Genomic DNA, 26,304 nt, shown 5'->3' with positions numbered 1-26,304 from the left:
GAAGCCTCAACAACTAAACTTGGTGTACCATATCCAAAGAAATCCTTCCAATAGTCAAAAAAATCCAACCTTCCAAGGATATAAGGTGAACAAACAACTTCGAATAGTATATTCAAGTCCCTACCTTGATTTCTATGAAAAATGGGGGTCGCTTCGTTGCACTGTACTAGAATTGAAGACACTCTTTCAACTTCAAAAGATACAAAGAGATATTTCGGACTCAATTCTCACCTTGCTCGTACTCGTAAGCAACAATCTCCTCTGTAACATCCAAGACTTCCTCAACTTCAACTTCTTTCGCTTCGTATTCCTCTTCTTCGTCACTTGCTTCTCCATCCCTCAACATCTGCCTTTCCATCTTCTCTTCCTCATGCAATTGCTTCCACTTCTTGACCCACCCATCCCATTCCTCTTGTAACATCTTCCGCTTCTCTCGGTCCTGCTCACTCAATAGCATCGACACGTCCTGATCCTCCGCTTCATACTTCTTACTGTACTTCTTCAGGTTCTTTGCAATCTCTTCTTCTTTCTCTGCGCTCAAGAGAGATGGTGGCCTTGGACGCCACAAAAACTGTATGGTCATAAAAAGTAAGAGAAACCCCGGTTCAGTATTTCATTGAAATTGGAATAAGGCGAATCCAAATGCATGAAACCGTCTGTGCTTCTAAGACTGTGAGATGACTTGATAACTTAACGAGTTTAGTCAGGATTTCGAGGACACATTGGCTAGACCAACTCGAGCCCCAGCTCACATTAAAGAAAAACAAAGTTTCCTTCATTATCTGAGAATATTAGGAACAAATACAGTTATTTTTGTACTTTTTTTTCTTTAAAATAAAATTTTAGCAACTATATTATATTAATAATATTATGACTAGTCAAGAAATAAACGAGTCACAAAGTCAACTCGACCCACACATTTTTTAGTCAACTTTTATTACAAAACTACTACAATCTAAGACTAATATTGTCACATAGCTGATGAGATCCACTTGGATCTTTGCCATAACCTGAAAAACAAATAATTGTAAGCATCCAGTCTAAAGCATTCTCTTTAATTTGTCATATAGTAAAGCAGAGAGCAGATCACCCAAATATACTTCTGAGGGTTATTTGGTATGAATTTATAGACATAATAGTAAAACAGCAGATCATTTTGATTGTTTTACCTGATAGAAATGATCTCTTGGAATCCGATATAAAAGCTTTCCATTGAAGGACCAGATGTTGAATCCGTTTTCCATCTCATGAACTGAAGTAACAGAAGTTGCAACATATCTACAGATTCAAAGGAGAAATTTTACTGGAAGTCCATGACAAACATCGAAGATTGATGGAAAATATCATTTTCATTTCGCTACCGCTCGCCCAAAATATTGAACATTTTAGGAAATTATGGAACATATAGCAAGGTTTCGGACAAATGCTTAAATGTACCTTCCAGTAGGATCCCATTCAATGTCGGTTGCCATGAAATGTTCGCCTGTTGCCATGGTTTCAAGCTCATCAACATTGTAAAATTCCAATTGTCCATTGAAACCCTTCAACCCTGCAAGGATAACAAAGCGGCCAGCAGGGGACCAGAAGAGAGCATTGGCCTGCTTGCCTTTGACAGTAGTGAGCTTTGAGAAGCGACCCGTGTGTTGTGCAGTTCGCATTGAGTAGAAGCTAATGTCAGGCCTTGGGCTATCCCCATGAATAACTGCAAACCTGTGGCCTTTTGGCTCCCAAGCGAAGGCAATAATCTTGTCATTCTTATTCTCAAGCTCCAAAACCTCAATGGGGATGTCACGCTCTTTTATGCGGAAAAGCTCAAAGCCAGTGTATGTGCTTTTCTTTGTTTTCGTGTACCGGTCAACCTTAACAGCTAGATAGTCCCCATTGCTTTGCCAGTACATTTTGCAATCGCTAACACTGAATAGATTCTTCTGCCTTAGCTCCTCTTTGCCAGGGATTTGAATAAGGCTCACCTGTAAATAAATAAATAAAGAACACATTTGATATCTTTATAATAAAACACAATGGTGGGTCCCACTCTAGCTACAGTTTTGTGGGGGTATAAACATCTCACTCCAGCTAAAGTGGAGTGGGGTCCACAATACCTCACTTTATTGTCTTTCCTCCCAACCCCCACCTTTTTCAATAATATCCTTCCAGTTTTACTATCTTTACTCTTTTACCCCTTTTTTCAATAACACCCCTCTAACTTTACTATCTTTCTTCGTTTACCCCTTTAACCGGAAAGAGTATGTGTGTGCCGTGGGCACAGACAAACTCTAGTAATCAATAAAATACAACATTCTAGAAAAACCATTTCATGTTACTAGCTTCCACTACTCACCCTGGCAGGTTGATTCCCACCACCCAGCTCTGGAACAAAGAGTGCAAGTATGGGATCCATAGGAGACCAACTGAAGTCTATCACATTTTCAACCTTCAAAGACCTTTTATCAATAAGAGTGAAGGTCTCTGTTTCATATACAGAGATCACATTTTTCCCAATTCTAGCAAAATACTTGTCGTCTTTCCCACCACCCCATCTGAAAAAATTAAAAACACATTCATTAGACCACAATGATCCACGGAAACGCTGTCCATAAAAGAAGCACATATAAATAAATAAATAGTATATATGAAAAAATTACCTAAAAACTGGCCATGACACTCCAGAAACACCCCCAGTCCCACCAGTAGCAAACTCGTCTGCACTCCCCTTGAAATCTCTCATCAATTTTCCAGTCCTCACGTCAAAAATATTCAACACGACCCTCTAAATTAAGAATGTACTTACATAAGAGATTGCTTCATTTATTTCAATCAAATTTTTTTATAAAAAAAATGCAGAATAGGACAGCTCACATGTGTATCACGAGGATTGCTTGGCTCATGACTGCTATAGGTTACCAAGTATTTTTCCCCAGGAGAGAAATCAATGAGCTTAACCTGTACAATTTATCCCATTGAAACTATGTCATAAGCAAAAGAAAAACAAGTTAAACGTTCAACGTGAAAACAATAACAAAAGTACAACCTGAGGATGAGCATAACGCATAAGACGGTTGAAGGTGGTAGCACCTCCCCAAACAGCAGCACCTTGCCTGTGAACTGTGGCCAAGTATGTCCCAAGTGGGGACCACTGCACAAAGCTCTCGGTCCAATACTGTCAAACAAAATCAGATTGGTCAGTCTTTACTGATAATGCCAGAATCAGATCGATTCTATCTCCGTTCATCCCGTTTGGGGGGGGGGGGGGGGGGGGGGGGGCATAGTAGCTATAAGCCCAAACCATAAGGCTGAATTCATATTTTACTGGAGTCTTTTGGACCTCATAATCAGACCCCAAATCCATGTAAAGCTGAAGAAATTTGGAGCTCATGGTCCAGATAGAATTCAATTCATCAAAAGGGAAAATATTGCAGTCCAAAAGGTCCAACTTCCAGCCTATCATTCGGGTTTTTGCACCATTTTCATGCCACCCAAAATTTGGGTTTCCTATGCTGGTAGAAGAAGCCAAAAAAATGGACCCCACTGAATTTCATAAAATATGGGTTTTCTAAAAACTGGACCCCTCATACTAAAAGAGGGAAGGGAAATTTGTGTTGTTCATACAGTTTATGATTATTTAAGTGCTGGTCTACTGAACAAGTGGGTTGACTGCACATTTGGGTCAGATTAGCAACTTTAAATGTAATTTTCTAAGTTTGTAGGCTAATCAGGATTTTAGTAAGGTAAGTCCTATTTTGCTAGTTTCTATTTTATTAAGTATCCAGGTTTTTGAAACTTGGTATAGGCTTCTATTTTTAGACAATTAGTGTCCTTGGGCTTGAGGAATTTCTATTTTATTATTTCTAGTAAAGAGAGTAAGTTGTGTGTCTTACAATTTAGAAATCACATTAGTTATATGCTTCTATTTTTTGTTGAAGAGAATGCCGGGGATGTCCCATGCTCCAACCCCTGTAAATAATTATAATTTTTATCTTTAAATTAAGGATTAAAATTTCGTTCGGAAGCAATGTTTCGATCTAGAAAAAACCAAAACATTCTGCGACAATACAAAACATTCAGTGTTTTGTGGACTTAGTTTGGAACCTTTTTCAAGGTTGGAATATCCGAGCTTTTCCTAACCGACAGAAAGTTTTGTGGACTCTTAACCACTTTTGCAGTTTGGAGGATTTCGAAGAAAAGAAATTAGAGAACCTTTGAAGGAAAGGAATCATCTCTTCAAGAATGTGCTCTTAAGTATTGATGGTTTGGTGTTTCATTGTTGTAAGCTTCGTGAGGAGTATAAAGGAGTCTTTTATGAGGACTTCTGGTTTAAATGGGACCTTATGGGTATTTCGTCCTCTTAGTTTTCTTGTAATCTGGGAGGTCATCATTTAATAAAATTTTGGTTATACTTATACTTTAAAAAAATGAATGTTTTGGGGTTGACATTTCGTTTCGGTCTCATCTTCCGCTGAAATATTCCAGAACATGAAGCTTTGAACACCATGCTTTAAATGAATATGAACATAATAGACTTGAAGAACTTGCTTCTTTGTTTTGCCGAGTTCCATCTATGAATGAGACCCCCTCAGTTTATGTTATGAGATTCCATGTAAGCATTGTCAGAGAATTCTTCTGACACCCCCTCCTCAGTGTTATGAGACTCCATTCAAGCAATGTCACAAAATTCCAAAAAAATAATAATAATAACTCTCTTTTTTGATAACTAAGAATTTTATTAGATAAGGACAAGGAGTCCACAAAAGCAACAAGAAGAGCCGGAAATAGCAAACCAAGAAAAAACATAAGAAAAACAAGAAAAAAACAAAAGCACTAACAACCACTGCCCAGAACAGACACATCATGATCTGGTTACAAGATCCTATATGAATAAGAAATCTTCAAAGCGGTAACCCCTAAACTCATGAAATTGCTTGCACCAATAAAATAATAAGCCCACAATGCTAAAGATGATCTCTTGAGTCGACTACTCCTTCCAAATCGAAGATCCGCCCATTCTTTTCTTTCCATAAACCCCAACAGATGACCAGAGGAATGAAATTCCAAGGAATCGAAAAAGGAGTACACCAATAGAGTGAACAATGAAAGTAAAAAGGACCAAACCTGATGGGCCACCCCACAATGAAGAAAAAGATGATTGACCGAATCACCATTAGATTTGCAGAGAGAACAAAATTCTGCAATAATTACTCCCCTCAATCTAAGATGATCAACCGTAAGGAGCCTATCCAAAGCCACTACCCAAAGAAAGAAAGCAACTTTTGAAGGTATGGATGAAGACCAAACCGAAACAACTGGAAAAGAAGACTCCTCAACAGTGTCAAGAAGGTTGTAAAAAGATTTCACGCTAAAAGACCCGACCTAGTACCAACCCACGTCCAACTATCCTCCAATTGGGCAAACGAGCCAGTAGAAGGTAAAATGCTAAGCAGGGATGAAACCTCAGGAATTTCCTAGTCCTTAAAGTTTCTTCTGAAGCTAAAGTCCCAAGACACATGCTAACCAGCACGCAATATAAAAAAAGACAAAGCCATCCTTTTTTGGCAAACAAAGCAAATAGGGTAGGAAAACTATCCTGGAGAGGGGAATCACTACCCCACCTATCTTCCCAAAAAAGAATTGTGGTCAGGTCCCACCTTAAATCTAATAAACTTGTGGAGAGATGGCCTAACCTCTAAATGACTTTCCACATCCCATACCCATACAGGTCGTTGCACGTAATAATGCACCATCCCCTGGGTCTTCTACAAATTTAGCCTTGATAACCTTCCTCCAGAGACTTCTTCTCAACACCAAATCTCCATAACCACTTACCCAACAAAGCTTGATTCATTTGTCTCAACCTCCTAATCCCAATACCCCCATTCTTTTTGGGACAACACATAAACTTCCAATTGACCAAGTGGAATTTCCGTTTCCCACTACTGTCATTACAAAGAAAGTCTTTCAGGATTCTTTCAATTTGGTCTTCAATCTTTTTAGGAGCTTTAAACAAAGACAAGTAATGGATAGGAATACTAGACAAAGTGCTCTTGATCAAAGCTAGCTTCCCTCCCTTAGAGAGATACCTAGCTTTCGACGAGCCAACTCTTTTCCTCATTCTTTCAAGAACAAGATCCCAATTCCTTATCAATCTATAAGCAGCCCCAAGAGGAAGGCCAAGATAAGAAGGTAGCACCCCTACCTAACACCTTAAGAAATCCGCCCAAGCATGAATATCATCCACCTGACCTATCCCAAATAACCTACTCTTACCCAAGTGGATAGGCGGACCAGAAGCTACTTCAAACCAACTCAAGAGCCCACTAAGAAGAGACCTCATCGGTTGTAGCATCAAGAAACACCAAAGTGTCATCTGCAAATTGAAGATGAGTAATAAACCCATTCTCTGCCACTCCAAAACCCCTCAAAACTCCCAAGTTTTTGGCTCTACTAAGCATTCTTCCTAAAGCTTACACTACCACATTGAACAGGAAGGGGGATAAAGAATTGCCCTAACGAAGTCCCCTTGTGCTCCTAAACAAATTTGTGGCATTACCATTCGTATTTCAAGAAGATGGGGTTTTTAGGGAGGTTGAAGCTGATGGATTTTGGGGCAGAAAGCAAAAAAAATATCATTTGTATAACCCCCAAAATTTTCCCATTTTTTTATCCGAACTAACTCCCCACCAAATAATTGCCAAATCCAAACTTGGTTACTATGCATGCAAGTAAGTATTTAAGAAGCAAGGTCACTTATTTTCTTTACTTGTATCCCTTTATTTTCTCAATTACCCAACCACTAAAACCTTACAAACTCATAGTCACACAACACTCCTCATCTCCCCAAAAGTCTCTTAACTTCTATGTACATACATTAAATGATGTGTTACTTATCAAAAGAACAGAAAGATAGTATGCTAATTGGATATGACCTTATTTACAACAATCATCATTTCTTTCTCCCAAGATAATACCTAACTCGAAGGATTGACTGGTCAATTTTTTTACTCTAAAAGTGGAGATCGTCTCACATTCCCAAGGCACTAACAATAATATACATTGCAGATAAAGAAAAGTATAAAACATATAGATAATAAGTTTTTTAATTTCTATATGTGAGCTTTATAGTTCTCAATAATAATAAGATCTAAGTTTTTTGTTGATCAATAATGTTCAAAGGTTCAAGTTTTAAGTAGTACAACTGTTCGAGACAAAGATAAGAAATCTTGTTCAAATTTTATTGGTTAAAGCACAACTCCCTTTAGTTTGGTGTAATTCTATGTCAACCCCCAAACGTTTTGATAATTGCACTTTACCTTCCCTATAGTTATCTCACAATCTCATTTAGAACTCCTTCAATCTTCTTGCCCTTAATCAAATAGTTAAAAAATGTTTTGTATACCTTTTATAAAAGATCATTTTACCTAGTTTAAGACAAAATTACCTATGTTGGTGGGTTAATAGACATGCAAAGCTTACTTGTCCATTTTGGGTGTTTGATGAGATAACTTAAAAAACATAGATATTGACCATACGATCTTCAAGTGATAAAAAGGTACTAAGGAGAATATATGTGACATAATTATCGTAAAATTTTGAAAAAAATACATGTGCAGGTGGGTTGATAGGCTTGCAGCGAATATAATTATTGTTTGTTTCTGATTTTGTAGTGATAAATATAACCACCATAAGATGACTAGTGGGCCTGCAAGAAGCGTACACGTTGCATAATTATTGTAAAAAATGACAAAACAACCCCATAGGTGGGTTGATAGACATGAAACCAATGTCATTCTTGTTTGTTTCAGATGTTTGTTGAGGTAACTATAACCATCGCTAGGTGATCAATGGGCCCTAACGAGTGTAGTGTGACTTAATTATTGCAAGAATAGAGAAAAATAACATTGTGGGTGGGTTAACGACATGCAAGTAATGTCATTCTTACCTGAAAAATAAAGTGCTATATCTAAAAACACCTATCACAAAACTATCAAAAATCTGGCAACATCGACCCTAAAACTATAGGTTGTGTACCTGCAAAGATTTATCATTCAATTTAAATCATAATAACAATAATATCATATTATTCATTCTATAGGCTACAAACCTCTTAAGATCTGTCATTCAATTTAAATCATAATAACAATGAACTCATATTATCCATTCTATTCTACACAAATAAAGTGCCAACTGCCAAATCTAAGGACACCCGCCAATTTGATAATACAATACAGTACAATACAATACAAAAAAAAACCGTAAAATCCAATTGTGTGATACCACATCCATCCCAAAACATAAGTAGCAAGAACTAGAACTTAAATCCTAATCCATATAGAACTAGCGTGTGATAATACAACACGATGCCATATCCCAAACATTTTTACATCAAAGCAATAAGATTGTCTGTTGTAATCCAATGCATCAAGGTCTCTTGTATATTATGATAATACAACCAAGTGTATAACATGTGTGGGTTTCAACCACAAAAAAAATTTTAAAATGAAAGTTATGAAATAAGTGCATAACAAAAAAAAAAAAAAAAAACTTGAGCTCGTACCTTCATATACCTTCATGAGACCCCCACAACTACCTCAAACTTCCTATCCCAATTAATCTCAACTCCCTCCTCACCTTGATACATCTTCATTCTCTTCAGAATCTTGACAATATTTGAAGTAACTATTACTTTCTCTCTAAAATCTAATATTAGCTGTCATCTACTTCCTCCTTACAATCTCAAACAATGTAATTATTGATTTTTCCTCATCTTCATGATACATCTACTAGACAAATCGAAAAAAATTATTCACATTGTCCTCACTTTTACAACAATTAAATAAAGCATCACGACAGTATCACGACATCATGTCTCAACCTTGGAGCCAATCATGGACTGCTAAACTCATATTCTTTATATGCTCCATATTTATCAAGAATGTTAATCGAGCAGATAGATAGCAATCATGAAAGACAGTACACGTTTGTATTGGAGTATTTGGAAGCAATTCGTATTACAAACCTCGGTAACATCGCTACTATAAAGGTTGAAAGGTTGTGCATAAAAGTTCCCACTTTTTTTCAAAAGCTCTTTGTGAGCTTCGAATGGATGTGAAAAAAATTTGTAGATGGTTGTAGACCATTGATCAGAATAAATGTATGTCATTTGAAACACTCCTATTGTGGAAAAATGGACAACTTTTGAGAGCAGTTGTACTTTTGATGGGAAGAAGGAGATGACAATTGCACTAATTGTGGTTGAGGCAAAGACACAAAAATAGTGGTTATGGTTCCTTATAGAACTTCTGCATGAGAAAAGAGGTTAAACCTTCCCCTTTGATAGATAGAAGGTAACGAGTTTTGTATCATTCATTTTTGGTTAATTAATTATGCACAATTAATCATTAATATGCTACATTACTTTTCATTCATGATTTTTTTCCTGGTGAGTACAAAAACTTGTAATTTAGGATATTGTTCAAGCGTTACAGAGTTAATGCCTACAAATCATAATAGATTTTGTGTTATGCATTTGTATGCTAACTTCCATAAACCACATAAGGGGTTAACATTAAAGAATGTCTAGTGAGCTGCTTCAAAAGCATACTCTTATCACAAGTATAACGAGCACATGAAACACAAAGAACCTTTTCCATTAGCCCATGATTAGTTTCGAGGTATCCTACTTGAGACATTGATGCCACCTTGCTTTCTTTGTTCGTTACAAAAGTGAAGACAATGTGAACAATTTTCAGAGTTGTTTAACAAATAAATCATTAAGGTAAATGACAAACCAATAATCGCATTATTTGAAATTTTAAGTGTAGAGGTAAAATCTCGGATGCCGTCGATTCCTTGAGATTTACCCCTAACAATTGATCTTCATTGTTTTTAATGCACACAAATGATCAAAAATCATACAGAAAAATAATCAAAGAAAAGGGAAAATGGGAGAGAAGACAAAACACAAAATTTGTTCACGGGGTACATCCCAAAATCGGACTACGTCCCCAGGCTCCGAAGAGCCATACCACTATTCTTGAAGCCAATTCAAGATTTACAAAACCTAGCCTCTCTACTTTTTTCCTCCTCCCAAGAGCCTCTCTCCTTTACATAATAGTAGCTTTCCTTATTAGATACCAAAGATAAAACTAAACCCTAATATAATTAGTCAATCTCCCCACAATCAAGGGTTGCTCCATTAACTATTCAAATCTAATTCAAAATATACCAATCGAATCCTTGAGATACACATTAAATCTGCCATGTGACCAATATTCACCTTATTTACACCACGTGTCTAACACCAATTTTACCCTCTACAATTAGCCCATTTCCCATAGATGGAGATTGGTGAGGCTGAAATCCACCTACGAGAATACTACACTATTCTCGTGTCTCTGCTTTTTCTTACAAAAATATTGTCCCCTTATCTTCCTTTGACGAGGCAATAGTCTCTCCGAAACTTGCGCTCACTAAGGGCCTCTTTAGCCATTCAGGGCAAAGTAGTCACTCGGGGCATTGGTCATTCAAGGCCCTCATCCTCTCACTACAAAGTTGTCACTCAGGAAATTAGTCATTCAAGACCTTCAAGTCACTCGGGACATTAGTCATTCAAGACCTTCAAGCCACTCAGGACTATTTTCTCACTCAGGATATCTAGGCCACTTATGACCCCAATCCACTCGAGACTACTCTGCCACTCAGGGTAAAAAGTTGGTCAATTTGGACCTATCGCTACTCAAGATGGTTTTGTCACTCGAGACAGAAACTTAATCGCTTAAGATCCTCTCAAAATGTGAATCAGACTTCCTCAATGAGTCTGGTTTGGTAAGTGTTTTCCTTGCAACTTGCATTTTTTAAGTAACACCAACAAAAAACAATAATATATACACAGAACATAATGTGGCCATTAGCCCCCAAGTGATAATTTAATAATTTTACCTCACAAATTATGTTAAAAGTAAGCCCAGTGTATACCATTTTACCCGATTAAATTGAAGATAGAATGAGCCCCCAATCTAGTCACATGATTCGACATAGTCTCTTAACTTGATCAAATTCTTGAACTATAAACTCAACTCAGTGGAATCTTGTGACTCGGCTAAGTTCATGACTTAAATAAAAATATACTTATTTTATGCCTTCTTGTTGTGCATGAACCAATCATCATGAGCAAAAATCGAGCAGAGCTGGATTTCGAATAGTGCTGAGTATAGTAGAACAAAGTATATTCTGGGGAATCCTGAGCAGAGTAGGATTCCGAGCAAGGTTGGATTCCGAGTAGAGCAGAGCTGGTTAAACTGTGGAGAGCTGGGTAGACCAAGCAGGGCTGGATTCCGAGTAGAGTTGGGTAGACCAAACAGAGCTCAGTAGACCGAGCAGAGCTGGTTCCGATTAAAGTTGGGTAGATCGAGCAGGACTGGGTAGATCAAGCAGAGCAGGATTCTAATGGTTGATCCTAATTCCCATGGTTAATGAAAAGAAAAGGTAAATTGAACCAACAAAATCGCCCTACATGCACAAGGATATTAGAAACTCATGATTTAACCCTTTCTTGCAACTTGATATGAAAAGATCCAATCACGATTAGGATAAAGATTCGAACATCACAATCAAAGGATCCAATTGGGAAACTAAGATTCGTTCCTCATTAAGATCAGATTGGAAACTCTAACTTGCAATGGTTGACTTTTGGGGCAACCTTCAATTCTTGATGGAAATCCCAATCATTCTACATGGTGTCTTGATCCAAATCTCACTATTGTGATTTTCGTAGGTCTTTTCAAAATCAATTCTCACAGACGGCGCCAATTTGTAGAGGTAAAATCTCGGATGCCGTCGATTTCTCGAGATTTACCCCTAACAATCGATCTCCATTGTTCTTAATGCACACGAACGATCAAAAATCATACAAAAAAATAATTAAAGAAAAGGGAAAATGGGAGACAAGACAAAACACAAGATTTATTAACAGGGTTTGTCCCAAAATCAGACTACGTCCCCAGGCTCCGAAAAACCATACCGTTGTTCTTGAAGCCAATTCAAGCCTTACAAAACCTAGCATCCTCTACTTTTTTCCTCCTCCCAAGAGCCCCTCTCCTTTACATAGTAGTAGCTCTCCTTTTATAGATACCAAAGATAAAACTAAACCCTAATGGAATCAAGGGATTCTCCATCAACTATTCAAATCTAATTCAAAATATACCAATCGAAGCCTCGAGATACACATTAAACCGGCCATGTGACCAATATTCACCTTATTTATGCCACGTGTCTAACACCGATTTTAACCTCTACAATAAGTATGATTTGGATCACTAAAGTTAATACCAAACTAGAGAGAATGAAAATGAAGGAATAAGTAGTTACTCCAAAAATTGTCATGATTATTAAGAGAACAAAAAAAATGCAGTAAGATGTTGGAAATTGATGGCAATTAGAATTGAAAAGTCTGATGTAATTCTATATGAAATCTAATTTTCAGTTGATCTACCAAAGTATCTAACCTCGTGTAATTATTGCAAGCTGACTAACTTATTGTGTTGTCATTCAATGAATGTTCTAGTTTCCACTACACGTAGTCTAGAGGAGTACTGTAGCCTTAATTTTCTTAAGAGAGATTTTACCTTAGGACATATAACTATATGATTAATCATATACTTAATCATTCACAGTGGCCTGAGTACACTTACGATCCATTTAAGCTACCATGGCTACATAAGGCTCATAATCAGATAAGGGTAAAAGAAAAACATTGAGGTGCAAAAGGCGCCATAGTCTAAATTCAATAACAAACTTGGCAAGTGCATAACTTATAGTTCAAGGGTAGATGCTGCCAACTTTTTGGCAATTTTGTGGTAGGTGTCCTTAAATTTGGCATTAATTTTCAGAGAAGAATGGCATTTATTACATGTCTATTGACTCACCCTTGTCATTTCTTACAATAATTATGCCACTGTATACTCCTTAGGGGTCATTGGTAACCTGACTATGGTTATAATAATCTTAACAAATACTCAAAAAGGGAAAGAATGACATTCCTTGCATGTTTGTCAACCACTCATGGGGAGTACTTTTGTCAATTATAAGAGTTATTCCATGAGTACGCTATTAAGATTGATCATCCGATGATGGTTATAATTATCTTAACAAACAATTGAAACAGAAAAGAATGCTATTCATTACATGTCTATCACCCCGCCCACAAAGGGTATTGTTAGTCAATTTTTACAATAATTATGCCACGTATATGCTCTTTAAGGTCCATTGATCACTTGATGATAGTCATAACTATCTCAATAATTACTCGAAATAAACAAGAATGGCATTTGTTGCATGTCTATCAATCCACTACAAGGGTGTTTCTGTCAATTTTCACAATAACTATGCAACATGTACGCTCATTGGTCACCCGATGATGGTTATAGTTATCTCAACAAACACCTAAAATTAACAAGAATGGAATTTGTCAATTCTTACATTAAATATGCCACATGTACGCTCCTTAGTGCTCACTAGTCACCTAACAATGGTCAACAAACACCCAAAATAGACAAGAATGGAATTTGTTGCATGTTTCTCAACCCACCCACAAGGGTATTTTTGTCAATTCTTATAATAATTATGCCATGTACACGTGCCATAGTGTCTCACTTGTCACCTAATAATGGTATAACATTTATATGTATGGCCATTGCATGTTTATCAACTCACCAACAAGAGTTTTTGTCTATCAACCCACCAATAGGAGTATTTTTGTTTATGAAAAAGAATGACATCTTAAAAAGGGTAAAATAGTCTTTATCAAAGGTAAAAAGCATTTCTTTTAACTGTTCGATTAACGATAAATACACAAAAAGGGTCTAAGTGAACCCACCAGATAACTATAGGGAAGGTAAGTGCAATTGCAAAAAATGTTGGAGGTCAACATAGAATTACGCCAACCCAGAGAGGATCAAAGTGTAATTTTCAAGTTGTTTTTAAGTTTCTTAATTGTAATCAAAGGTTTATGGTAAACAATTAAGGTACAAGGTCACGAGGTCCCAACTCCTCAGTACATGTTGCCCACTTTGAACACACCAATAAGAATCATGAAATACGTTTTCAATAGTTGAATTGAAAAATATATTTACAGATAAAATTAGATAGGCAATCCTCAACAGATAAGAATGTCCTATTTTCATCTATGCTTCTTAGACTCTCTAGACCCAAGTCTCACAGTCGCTATAATAGATAATGCATATATACAAAAAATATATAAAATACAGACAAAAATAAATTTAAAAAAATGAAGTTTATCAGACAAGAATGAGAAAGATTCTAATATTGACTTACAGGACGACGGTAAACAAGCTCAGGCTTCAACTGTCTGGGATCATTCCATAAAACCTCAGTGTCTGAACCAGCACGAATAACAAACTGATCACGTGCTTTTTCATCTGTGAGCCAATGCCGTAGATTTTCCTATGACCAAATACAAGACAATATTCAGATACATCGCAATATTACAGCAGAGAGAGAGAGAAACCACTAATGCATGACTAAATCACAGGTTCAAATGTAGAATGTTTTAGCATGCCCAATACCACTATTGCAAAAATAATATTGTACTACAAACAGAAAGTGAATTCATTCTCTCTTAGATCCAACAAAGATGTAATAAATTAACATACATTGAATCATGTGTGCAGTGTGATACAATCAGTCACAGACGTTTACAATAATTTTGTAATGTCACAAGTTCCACATTTCTGTAAATAATTTGAAAACTACAAAAACAGTATATGAGATCTTAAGAAGATTTGCATGCTCATGTTTCATAAGTTAAACATGTATAATTTTATTTTATATTTCATGACCAGAGCACACTCGAGGTTTGCAGCCAAAGCTGCTGGACTTGACTCCTCAGAGAAGATGACTGAGATTCATCAATACTAGTCAGAGGTGAAGATGGGCAGGTTGCTAATGATGTGGGCAGTCAAAATCAGTGTTGAGTATTGAAAGAACAGAGGTTCAAGAAGGCTTAAATTGGAAAGCTTTAGTTTCAGAATATCTATATATATATATATATATATATAGAGAGAGAGAGAGAGAGAGAGAGAGAGAGAGAGGGGGGGGGGGGGGGGGAGGAATGAATGCTCTAGCAGGGATTTAAGCAACCAATGTTGTGTCTAGGTTCGGAAGGAAATTCAAAATTCGGTTCCAGGGTCTAGATTCGGTTCAGAACGCAATCAGATGGTTTGGGCCCAAAGCATAAAAACCAAAAACAAAATGGCACGTTGAACCTGATCTGGTCAGCAATATAAATTGGATGGGAGACGAGTGGCAAGGGTGGGTACAAAGGCAGCAGGCGCAGCACTCAAGACCAGAGAAAATTATTGATCCCTGGGATGATCTGGTACTTCGAAAAGTAGAGAATATGAAGAGACACCATCACAATCTGGTAGTGATTTATCATCGAGATCTGCATCTTGGCATCAAAAAGAGGAAGAACCCTGAGGATGAGCCAGTAATCAAATAGAGGAAGGACTACTGAAATGATTTTATACCTAAAAAGAAAAAAAAAATTCAAGCTTTCTAATATATGACTAAAGGGGGGGAAATTTAAAGTTACATAGATTTTTGGCTTTTGCCAACAGAGACACTAGTGAGTGTGGTACAAACCAAATGTGAAACATTTCACAGAACAAGCTCATATCAGACAAGGGTATCCAATCCTCAACAACCTCCAATTGCAATCTAAGATTTCAAGGTTTGCATTTATCAAAAAGGAATGAAGTCTACAAAAACAAAAACAACAACAAAACAAGAAAAAAAGATGGACACAAAAGAAGCCCATTAACACCTAATCTTTTTCGATAATAAAAAAAATACATTAAAACTGATTTTAAAAGGTTACCCCAGGCATGTATGGCTTAGATTCAGGAGGGGCCCACTCATCTGGAACTTTCATGAATCTGTCGAAGTCATCAAATAAGCTCACAGAAAATATGTGCGCCTTGTCCAACTTGTATCCATTTGTCTTCTCTCTTGCAAGCTCAGCCTCCTATGATTCAATACAAAGAACAAAAGAGGATCAAATACTGAAAAAAATTTATAACTGTATATACTCATACTAAACAGTAGAAGTGCAGTATTCATTGTCTAAAATAAAAAGCAATAAAAGAACATGAAACTAAGTACCTTTTTTTTATCGGAAAAACTATGAACCTTTAAAATGGTAAATTCCTTAATATAACAAAACAATAGCCTATTGCATTGAATAAACAATATGATATGCTAGTGCATTATTATAACTTTACATCGTATGGGAGAATTCACATTTAGTTTCACCAGGAAAGAGTGAAGAATATACTCCATCAGAACTACCAAAGTCAAATTCGGATTCAGCAATAATTCAATTCAGTTAATACAAGTAAGTCCATGAAAGTTTCGTAAAAAAAATTGGGGAAATTTCAGGGATTATACAATTAATGTTATTGGGATTCTTCCCAAAATCCATCATCTTCAACCTCCCTAAAAATCCTATCTTTTTCTTAAGATTTTAAAGTTGGAGGAAATGAAATTTTGAGTATAAGGGTAGAAATGCTACTCTATTCACAATTAATCGATAAATCACCAATTAATTTTTTTGATTCGCTGATTTAATCCATTTTCCCTTATTCTCAGAATATTTACAAATTGTGTAATGTGGAGGGATAAAATTGTCTCCTATCCGGATCGTCCATTCACACCATCAATGCGCATCTCGAGGTGAATACATGGCATCATTTAAAGAGAGTCCTATCTTATTAGGGAAGATTTCAAATTTAAAAGGATTATTCTCCTTGTTATGTAATTGTTAATTTGGATAAGGGGCAAGATGGTCAATTGTAATTAATTAGGGTTAAGACTCTAATTAGAGTTTCTCTATTTAAAAACTTAGAGGCCATTGTAAAGAGGGGGAAAAAAGATGGAGAAGGGGAGAGGAGGCTATGTAAATCTGAGATTTATAGTGAAACGGCTCCCCGAGCCCGTGAACGTAGGCACGTTTGTCGAACCACGTAAAAAATCTCTTTGTGCTCTTTCTCTTTTTTGTTATTTTTTCTATTATTTCTATAATTTATTGGTGAATAATTTTGCTAAAAATTAAATCTCGAGGTCAATCACAAAAATGACCTCCACAATTGGCGCCGTCTGTGGGAAACGAATAATGAACCACGAGAAATCATATCGTATGATCGAGGTCTCAATCAAAGGGAGGGGTTGACGTCGATACCAACCCTTAAGAGATTAGGATTTTAGATCTGTTTGCCTCAAAAGAACATCACGGGTTGGGGAGATGCGATCTGCATCATATAGGGGGAAATTTTGAATCGAAGGAAGAGGTGAGAGGAGATTCGGTCCAACTTTAATTGTGTCCATCCATTTGAGGTGCATAGAAATCAAGGACAATTTCTTATTAATGATGGAGATCTTCATCCAGATCTGAAGAGTATAATGGAGGGAGAGGCTCGTGATCAAGACACCACCCTTCACAGTCAGCAAAATGTATATGGCTTCCTTAGGCGGTTTGAGATTTTTCGAGAGGGAGCACTAATGAAAAGTTGCGGTTCTGCGCATAAGGTGTTCGACAAAAAGTCTATTAAACTCATATCCTCATATGGGTAGGGGAAATCTCTAGATCATAGGATAGAATGAGATGGAAGGGATATAGGTATATGCGTTCTGTTCAAGGACATCCAATGGATCAGTAGGAACAACTTCAATGGTACAGAGGAAACAAAGATAAGTTGCTATGAGGGAAGGTTGCACACGTGCAGCCATTATGTAAAGGAGGCAACATGTAGGGGAAGTGTGGATGCCGATTTTGTGATAAATCAACATCGATCACGATTTCGACATTTAATCCACAAAATAATAAAAAAAGCATAAATAAAATAAAGAAGACAGATTTTTTAAGTGGTTCGACAAACGTGCCTACGTCCACGAGCTCGGGGAGCTGTTTCAGTATAAATCTCAGATTTACATAGCCTCCTCTCCCCTTCTCCATCTTTTTTCCCCCTCTTTACAATAGCCTCTAAGTTTTTAAATAGAGAAACCCTAATTAGAGTCTTAACCCTAATTAATTACAATTGATCACCATGCCCCTTATCCAAATTAACAATTACATAACAAGGAGAATAATCCTTTTAGATTTGAAATCTTTCCTAATAAGATAGGACTCTCTTTAAATGATGCCATGTATTCACCTCGAGATGCGCATTGATGGTGTGAATAGACGATCCGGATAGGAGATGATTTTATCCCTCCACATAGCCCCCTCTCGAAGGTGGAGATCGATGTATTGAGATCCGTCTTCGAGAAATACTTCTGACCTGAGTGAATTCCATCCTTGATTTTTGAATTAGTATGATTCTTAATCCCTCGAACCTATTTTTTTGCAAACTTGATATCCAACTCGATTGAACTCTCATAATAAGTAAATGCTTCAATAATATAATTGACTGCAAGCTGGTCTTGATTTTCATAGAGTCAACTTTGACAAGTGATGAAGAACCGATCAAAATCCCAAATCGGGCTTGAATCCTAGAATGATCTAAGACTTTGATAAATAAGAAAATAACCGACCAAAATCCCAGATCGGGCTTGGATCCCAAAACGATCCAAGACTTTGATGAATAACCATAGAACCGACCGAAATCCTAGATCGGGCTTGGATCCCAAAATGATCCAAGACTTTGATGAATAACCACAGAACCGATCGAAATCCCAAATCGGGCTTAGATCCCAACATGATACAAGACTTAAATAAATAACCATAGAATCGACCGAAATCCCAGATCGGGCTTGGATCCCAAAAGGATCCAAGACTTTGATAAAATAATCGACCATATTAGATTTCGTATCTCTCACCTCATAGAATGACACTCGGGCCCTCACGCGTCCGTGAAGAACCGACCTTATTAGAGTTTCATGTCACTCACCTCATAGAGTGACATACGGGTCCACAGAGGGAACCGAACTTATTAGAATTTCGTGTTACTCACCTCATAGAGTGACACACGGGTCCGCAGAGGGAACCGACCTTCTCATCTTATAAAAATTTGTTGAATCAACTTGAAAAACTTGAACCAACAGAAATCACAACGTTTATAGAATATAATCATTTTATCTTGGTGGTTTAGAATTATGGGCTGAACCTCCCACCTCAACGGAGTCCTTAAACTCAATCAAATTGGCTACAACGTTAGCCCCCATACTACTTTTAAATCGAGCATCTTCAAGTAACAAATTGAGTCACATGGGACCCTTATTACGAGCTTGAACTAAGCCCCCAATCATACAACAATAAATTGAATTATAAATTAAGCTACTTAACTCATTGGAGTCTGTAAACTCGACCGAGTTGGACATAAAACTATCCCCCCAAAATTTTCTTTTGTCAAGCCAACCAACTAAACAAATTGGGCTAAAATTAGGCCCTCAAACATTAACCCTCATGCCAATTTCATGATGAGTTAACTCGCGTAATAATTGTGTCACGTGGCATTTTATTATGGGTGCGACCCGAACCCCTGAGCAATGCAATTGTTCGATGCAATTCGATGCGGATTGGGGATCCTAATGAATTAAATTAGACCCATGTCCTTCTTGTCTTGTGTTTCCTTATACAAGAATGTGGATGTAATACACATCAAGTATTGATGTGCATGCTAAGCATTGAGTAATGTTATCCCTCCAATATTATTAATTACTTGAATTTAACAAGAAAAAAGAGGGGGGGGGGGGGCTCATACATCCAAATTGATGTATATGCCACACACTAAAGTTTAGCCTTTGAAAATACCTTTTACTATTTTTAAATATGAAACAGAGATCTCACTCTCTTACATCAAGATTGATGTATAAGTCATGTATCAAAGTTTTACCCTTTTAAATATACCTTTTAACTTTTTCACCTGTTGATTTTCTTTCTTTGCTAGATTGCTAATCTACACGCAATAGATGGTGATGTCATCTTTCATGAGTGGGAGCAGACTCACACGTTTCCTTCTCAATACATCAATCTCCACTTTCGAGAGGGAGCTATGTGGAAGAATAAAATCGTCTCCTATCTGGATCGTCTATTCACACCATCATTGCGCATCTCGAGGTGGACACATGGCATCATTTAAAGAGAGTTATATCTTATTAGGGAAGATTTCAAATTTAAAAAGATTATTCTCCTTATTATGTAATTGTTAATTTGGATAAGGGGCAGGGTGGTCAATTGTAATTAATTAGGGTTAACACTCTAATTAGGGTTTCTCTATTTTAAGAGTTGGAGGCTATTGTAAAGAGGGAAGGAGGAGAAATGAAGGAGAGGGGGAAAAGAGGCAATGTGTAAATCTGAGATCTATAGTGAAACGACTCCCCGAGCCCGTGGACGTAGGCACGTTTGCCAAACCACGTAAAAATCTCTGTGTTATTTCTCTTTTCATTATTTTTTCTATTATTTCTATGATTTATTGATGAATAATCCTGCTAAAGATTAAATCTCAAGGTCAATCACAAAAATGACCTTCACAATTGGCGCCGTCTCTGTGGGAAACGAAACGAGAATCACGAAAAACTACGTGGTACGATTAAAAATCGGATATGGAATTTCCAATCTGATCTTACCGAAGAATAAAGCAAAAAAATTTTGAGGGAGAATCTAATCATATTAAGAGTTCTGGGTGGCAAAAGAAGCACATATGTTGCTGGAACCAACACCATTAAACTTAGGTTTTGAAGGCAGGCATCAGATCCTTCGTCTGTATTTCCCAGCACATCCACTCTTTTTCGTATTAAATCGAACTGAAAAGGAAATAAGTAAAGCTTTTTACGAACACAATCGAACACTGCAAGAATAGGAAATGGAGGCCTGATCTGTTTTCTCATCTTTCAAGTCTCGAAACCATGGCCATGGATTCTGATCTTAAAAAAACAACGTAAGATCCGATCTTGAATCATTCCCCAAATCGAGACAATACCCTACACCAGAGATTTTACTCCTTAAGAGTTCCACATCCACATACTCATCAGCCCTTGGTTTCCCATTATTTTTATTTTAGTATTGCTAGCTCTTCTCCAATCTAGGTTGTTCTTCCCTGGAGTCGCCCATCATCTATTCCACGCTTGTGGGCTTACTGAACTGGATCGGCAGGTTTTGCGGAGTTGATCGTGAAGTCTATGATGGGGAAAGGGATGATTTCATTACGGAGGAATGGAGAATCAGAGGCAAGAAGGGTTTGTTGAAGACGATAGTAGTGTATTGTCTCGATACATCAGTGAGTTGATTAAGTTCTGGTACTCCAGATTAATGAAAAGATGGGGCTCACTTGCAAGTGACATGAGAAGGAAACGTGTGAGTCTGCTCCCACTCATGAAAGATGACATCGCCATCTACTGCGTGTAGATCAGCAACCTAGCAAAGAAAGAAAAGCAACAGGTGAAAAAGTCAAAAGGTATGTTTAAAAGGATAAAACTTTGATACATGACTTATACATCAATCTTGCTGTATGAGAGTGAGATCTCTGTTTCATGTTTAAAAATGGTAAAAGGTATTTTCAAAGGCTAAACTTTAGTGTGTGGCATATACATCAATTTGGATATATGAGCCCCTTTTTTTTTTAAATTGTCTTTTATACAAATGGAAACACTATCTATTCTACATCCAAAATTGATGTATAATAGATATACCTTATGAAAATAATTTAAAACATACCTTTTCACAGTCTCTGTTCCTTTGGTGAAGAGGTTGAAAGTAGTAGTACACGAGAAATTGTTGCAGAGAAAGGTGTTCTCTACTGTGATAGATATTTTGATGAACTTCAAAGCAAGAAACAAGCCAGGAGAAGATGATGGAGATCATATCCCTTCACGATCTACTTCCCAGCAACCGCAGCTCCAACCATTAATCCCCCGACCGCACCAGCCACAGCAACCGATCTCGGCCCTGACGCTTATTCTGACACCTTGACACCATCAATGAAACCCTTTTCGACACCAGTTACAATTCCGGAGAGGTAATCACAACAGTGTTGGGAAAGGCCTTGGTAGAATCACCGCCATGAGCGCAAACAAAAGGTGGATCATTTAGCCAACCACACTTCCTCGATTGCATCTGTTGAAATCGACGGAGTCTGAAGTGGAAGAAAATGGGAGGAATGACAGCTAAGGTAGCGAGAATCAGAAGCAATCGAAGGAGTTTCTTCGAAGAGAATCTCATAAATCAATTCCAAAAACCATCACCATGTTGTATTAATCCGTGTTTCTTCCTCCCATGTTTCGAAATCGCCATTTTTAGAGAAACAGAGAGAGAGAGAGAGATGGAGACGATTGTATTGGGAGTTGTTGGTCTTGGTAAGGGTTGTATAGGCGACGATGATCGTTGTCCCCTCGATGCGATTGGGCCTTCCTACCTTACAAGTATGGATTAGCCCAGGAACGGGCCTATTCTCGCAGAGATGCGGACTTGGAAACAAGTTTACTTTGGAGGAGAGATCGTTCGCCTCGTGCGAGGGCAGAGACATGTGTGGAGCTTAGGTTTCCCCTCGAAGTTCCCATTGGCCAAGTTATACAGTTATTTGCTTGGTCCTCTTGGACTAACAGAACGGGGATTACGATCACGGTTACCCATCTTTAGGGGAGAGGAAGCTATGTAAATCTGAGATTTATAGTGAAATGGCTCCCCGAGCCCGTGGACGTAGCCACGTTTGCCGAACCACGTAAACAATTTGTCTTCTTTATTTTATTTATACTCTTTTTATTATTTTGTGGATTAAATGTCGAAATCGTGATCAATGTTGATTTATCACAAAATCGGCATCCACAAGAAGTATAGAGAATGGATGTGGTAAGCGCTACATGATTACACGGTGCTAATGTGGAAGGTCGGATGGAGTACATCTTGACAAAATTAGCTTGCAGGCTAAGGGACAAAAATGTCGCTTGGGAATCAGGTATTTATTACTAAACATGAGTTTAATTTAAATGTGGAATGAAAAGATATTTGGTTATGTTGAATGCACATCAAGGTTGATGTGTATAGATTCTTTAATGTAGCAGATCCCAAGGGGGGGATTGATTTTTGTATCTGTGGACATCATGTATGATGTACATAAATAGATTTGTAGATAAAGGAATGGAGGGGTAATAGACTAAACTTTGATACATGAGTTATACATCAATCATGATGTATAAGAGTGAGAATTATGTGTCATGTTTAAAAGAGATAAAAGGTAATTTCAAAGACTGAATTTTAGTGCATGGCATAAACATCAATTTTGATGTATAAGCCCATTTTACTTGTTGAACTCAAGTAATAAATAACATTGGAAGGATGACATTACTCAATGCTTGACCTACACATCAATTGTGATGTACATTAAAATCAACATTATCGTATAAAGGTATAAAGGACATGGGTCCAATTTAATTCATTGGGATCCCCAATCCCCCATCGAATTGCATCGAACAACTGCATTGCTCAGGGGTTCGGGTCACACCCATAATAAAATGCCACGTGACACAATTATTACACGAGTTAACTCATCATGAAATTAGTGTGGGGGCTAATGTTTGGGGACCTAATTTGAGTCCAATTTGTTTGTTTAGTTGGCTCGACAAAAGAAAATCTTGGGGGCTTATTTATGCCGAGCCAAATTCTTATTAGAAAGGAAGGTTGACAAATAAATTTGGAGGCTAATTTTATGCCTAATTCGGTCGAGTCTACAGATTTCGCTAAATTAAGTAGCTTAATTTATAATTCAATTTATTGTTGTATGATTGGGGGCTTAGTTCGAGCTCGTTATAAGGGTCCCATGTGATCCAATTTGTTACTTGAGGATGCTCGATTTAAAAGTAGTATGGGGGCAAATTTCGTACCCAATTTGATTGAGTTTAGAACTCCGTTGAGGTGGGAGGTTCAACCCATAATTCTAACCCACCAAGATAAAATGATTATATTCTATGAACGTTGTGATCTCTGTTGGTTCAAGTTTTTCAGGTCGATTCAGCAAATTTTTATAAGGCGAGAAGGTCAGTTCCTAATAAGGTCGGTTCCCTCTGCGAACCCGTGTATCACTTTATGAGGTGAGTGGCACGAAATTCTAATAAGGTCGATTCCCTCTATGGACCCGTGTGTCACTCTATGAGGTGAGTGGCACGAAATTCTAATAAGGTCGGCTCCCTCTATGGACCCGTGTGTCACTCTATGAGGTGAGTGGCACGAAACTCTAATAAGGTCGGTTCCCTCTGTAGACCCGTGTCACTCTATGAGGTGAGTGGCACGAAACTCTAATAAGGTCGATTCCCTCTGTGGATCCATGTGTCACGTTATTAGGTGAGTGACATGAAACTCTAATAAAGTCGGTTCTTCACGGACGCGTGAGGACCCAAGCGTCATTCTATGAGGTGAGAGATGCGAAATCTAATATGGTCGATTATTCTATTATTTATCAAAGGCTTTGATCATTTTGGGATCCAAGCCCGATTTGGAATTTCGGTCGGTTCTATTATTATTTATCAAAGTTTTGGATCATTTTAGGATCCAAGCCCGATCTGGGATTTCGGTCGGTTCTATGGTTATTTATTTAAGTCTTGGATCATGTTAGGATCCAAGCCCGATTTGGGATTTCGGTCGATTCTGTAGTTATTCATCAAAGTTTTGGATCATTTTGGATCCAAGCCCGATCTGGGATTTCGGTCGATTCTGTGGTTATTCATCAAAGTTTTGGATCATTTTGGATCCAAGCCCGATCTGGGATTTCGATCGGTTCTATGGTTATTCATCAAAGTCTTTGATCGTTTTGGGATCCAAGCCCGATCTGGGATTTCGGTCGATTATTTTCTTATTTATCAAAGTTTTGGATCATTCTGGGATCCAAGCCTGATCTGGGATTTTGATTTGGTTCTTCTATTACTTGTCAAAGTTTTGACTCATTATGGAAATCAATACCAGCTTGTAGTTGATTATATTATTGAAGCATTTACTAATTATGAGAGCTCAATCAAGTTGGATATCAAGTTTGCAAAAAATAGGCTCGAGGGATCAAAAATCATACTAATTCAAAAATCAGGGATGGAGTTCACTGAAGTCAGAAGTATTTCTCGAAGGCGGATCTCAATACATCGATCTCCACCTTCGAGAGGGAGTTATGTGGAGGGATAAAATCGTCTCCTATCCGGATCGTCCATTCACACCATCAATGCGCATTTCAAGGTGGACACGTGGCATCATTTAAAGAGAGTTCTATCTTATTAGGGAAGATTTCAAATTTAAAAGGATTATTCTCCTTCTTATGTAGTTGTTAATTTGGATAAGGGGCAAGATGGTCAATTGTAATTAATTAGGGTTAAGACTCTAATTAGGGTTTCTCTATTTAAAAACCTGAAGGCTATTGTAAAAAGAGAGGAGGAAAGATGGAGAGGGGGAAAGGAGGCTATGTAAATCCGAAATCTATAGTGAAATGGCTCCCCGAGCCCGTGGACGTAGGCACGTTTGCCGAACCACGTAAAAAATCTCTTTGTGTTCTTTCTCTTTTTTGTTATTTTTTCTATTATTTCTATGATTTATTGGTGAATAATTTTGCTAAAAATTAAATCTCGAGGTAAATCACAAAAAGGACCTCCACATGTAACTATGGCCAAGCAGACTAATATAAAAAAAAAATTCCTTTTTCGCTTCAAAGTTGTCAACTTGGACGTGGGTTTGATGAAAAAAAATTGGGGTTTATCTTCTAAATTTCAGATTTTTTTTTTTTTTCCAAAACAAACAGAAAATTTTCAAATTTACTGGAATCGAGAGTACCTGAGGAGTGTTGTACTCGATGAAACAGTAGCCCAGAGTTTTCTGGGATTCAGGATTAACAGGCATCCAAAGTCCATCTTCCTTAATTACACCAATCTGACTATAAATTTTTCGAACAACTCCTTCTAATTTCTCGAATTTCTCTGGTGGAACGACAGGGAGATTATCAACAACGATGATGTTGCTGAACCCAGCATCAAATTCCAGGGAATCCTCTTGATGTAACAGGTCCTCATCATCACTGTAGAAGCTCTATATCAGTATTTGAAGAGTGAAAGAAAAAGTGCTACGGTTAGGGTTCGTACCTTGGGATCCCAAAATCATCGCCAGGAGGTAATCTTATAGCATCCAAGTCTACTTGTGAGAAATCGACACCGAGTCGATTTGCCATTGCTTCAATTTCCGCCATTGGAATCACTTCAACCATCTCTGCTGCTTGTAGGGAAAGCAGAGAGAGGGAGAGTGCTTTTCGAGGGTTTTTTAACTGACTATGGTGC

At 37.5% G+C, this 26,304-nt stretch overlaps 1 protein-coding gene across 1 annotated transcript; it reads right to left on the bottom strand.

The window, feature by feature from the left end:
* LOC147393084 (eukaryotic translation initiation factor 3 subunit B-like) lies at positions 1–26,304 on the bottom strand. Its single transcript, XM_086456823.1, has 11 exons — positions 26,113–26,304; positions 25,808–26,048; positions 15,890–16,036; positions 14,326–14,454; positions 3,032–3,160; positions 2,860–2,943; positions 2,646–2,770; positions 2,342–2,540; positions 1,438–1,970; positions 1,170–1,278; positions 1–571 (listed from the first exon to the last, which is right to left on the bottom strand). The coding sequence occupies exons 1-11, from the start codon at positions 26,232–26,234 to the stop codon at positions 221–223; spliced, it is 2,169 nt and encodes a 722-aa protein (XP_086312949.1). The 5' UTR covers positions 26,235–26,304; the 3' UTR covers positions 1–220.

Source organism: Akebia trifoliata, chromosome 10 (assembly GCF_017979445.1).
Source record: "Akebia trifoliata isolate Shusen 1 chromosome 10, ASM1797944v1, whole genome shotgun sequence".
Lineage (NCBI taxonomy): Eukaryota > Viridiplantae > Streptophyta > Magnoliopsida > Ranunculales > Lardizabalaceae > Akebia > Akebia trifoliata.
Note: the sequence above shows the minus strand (reverse complement) of the source record. Positions and strands in the feature narration are given on the sequence as shown.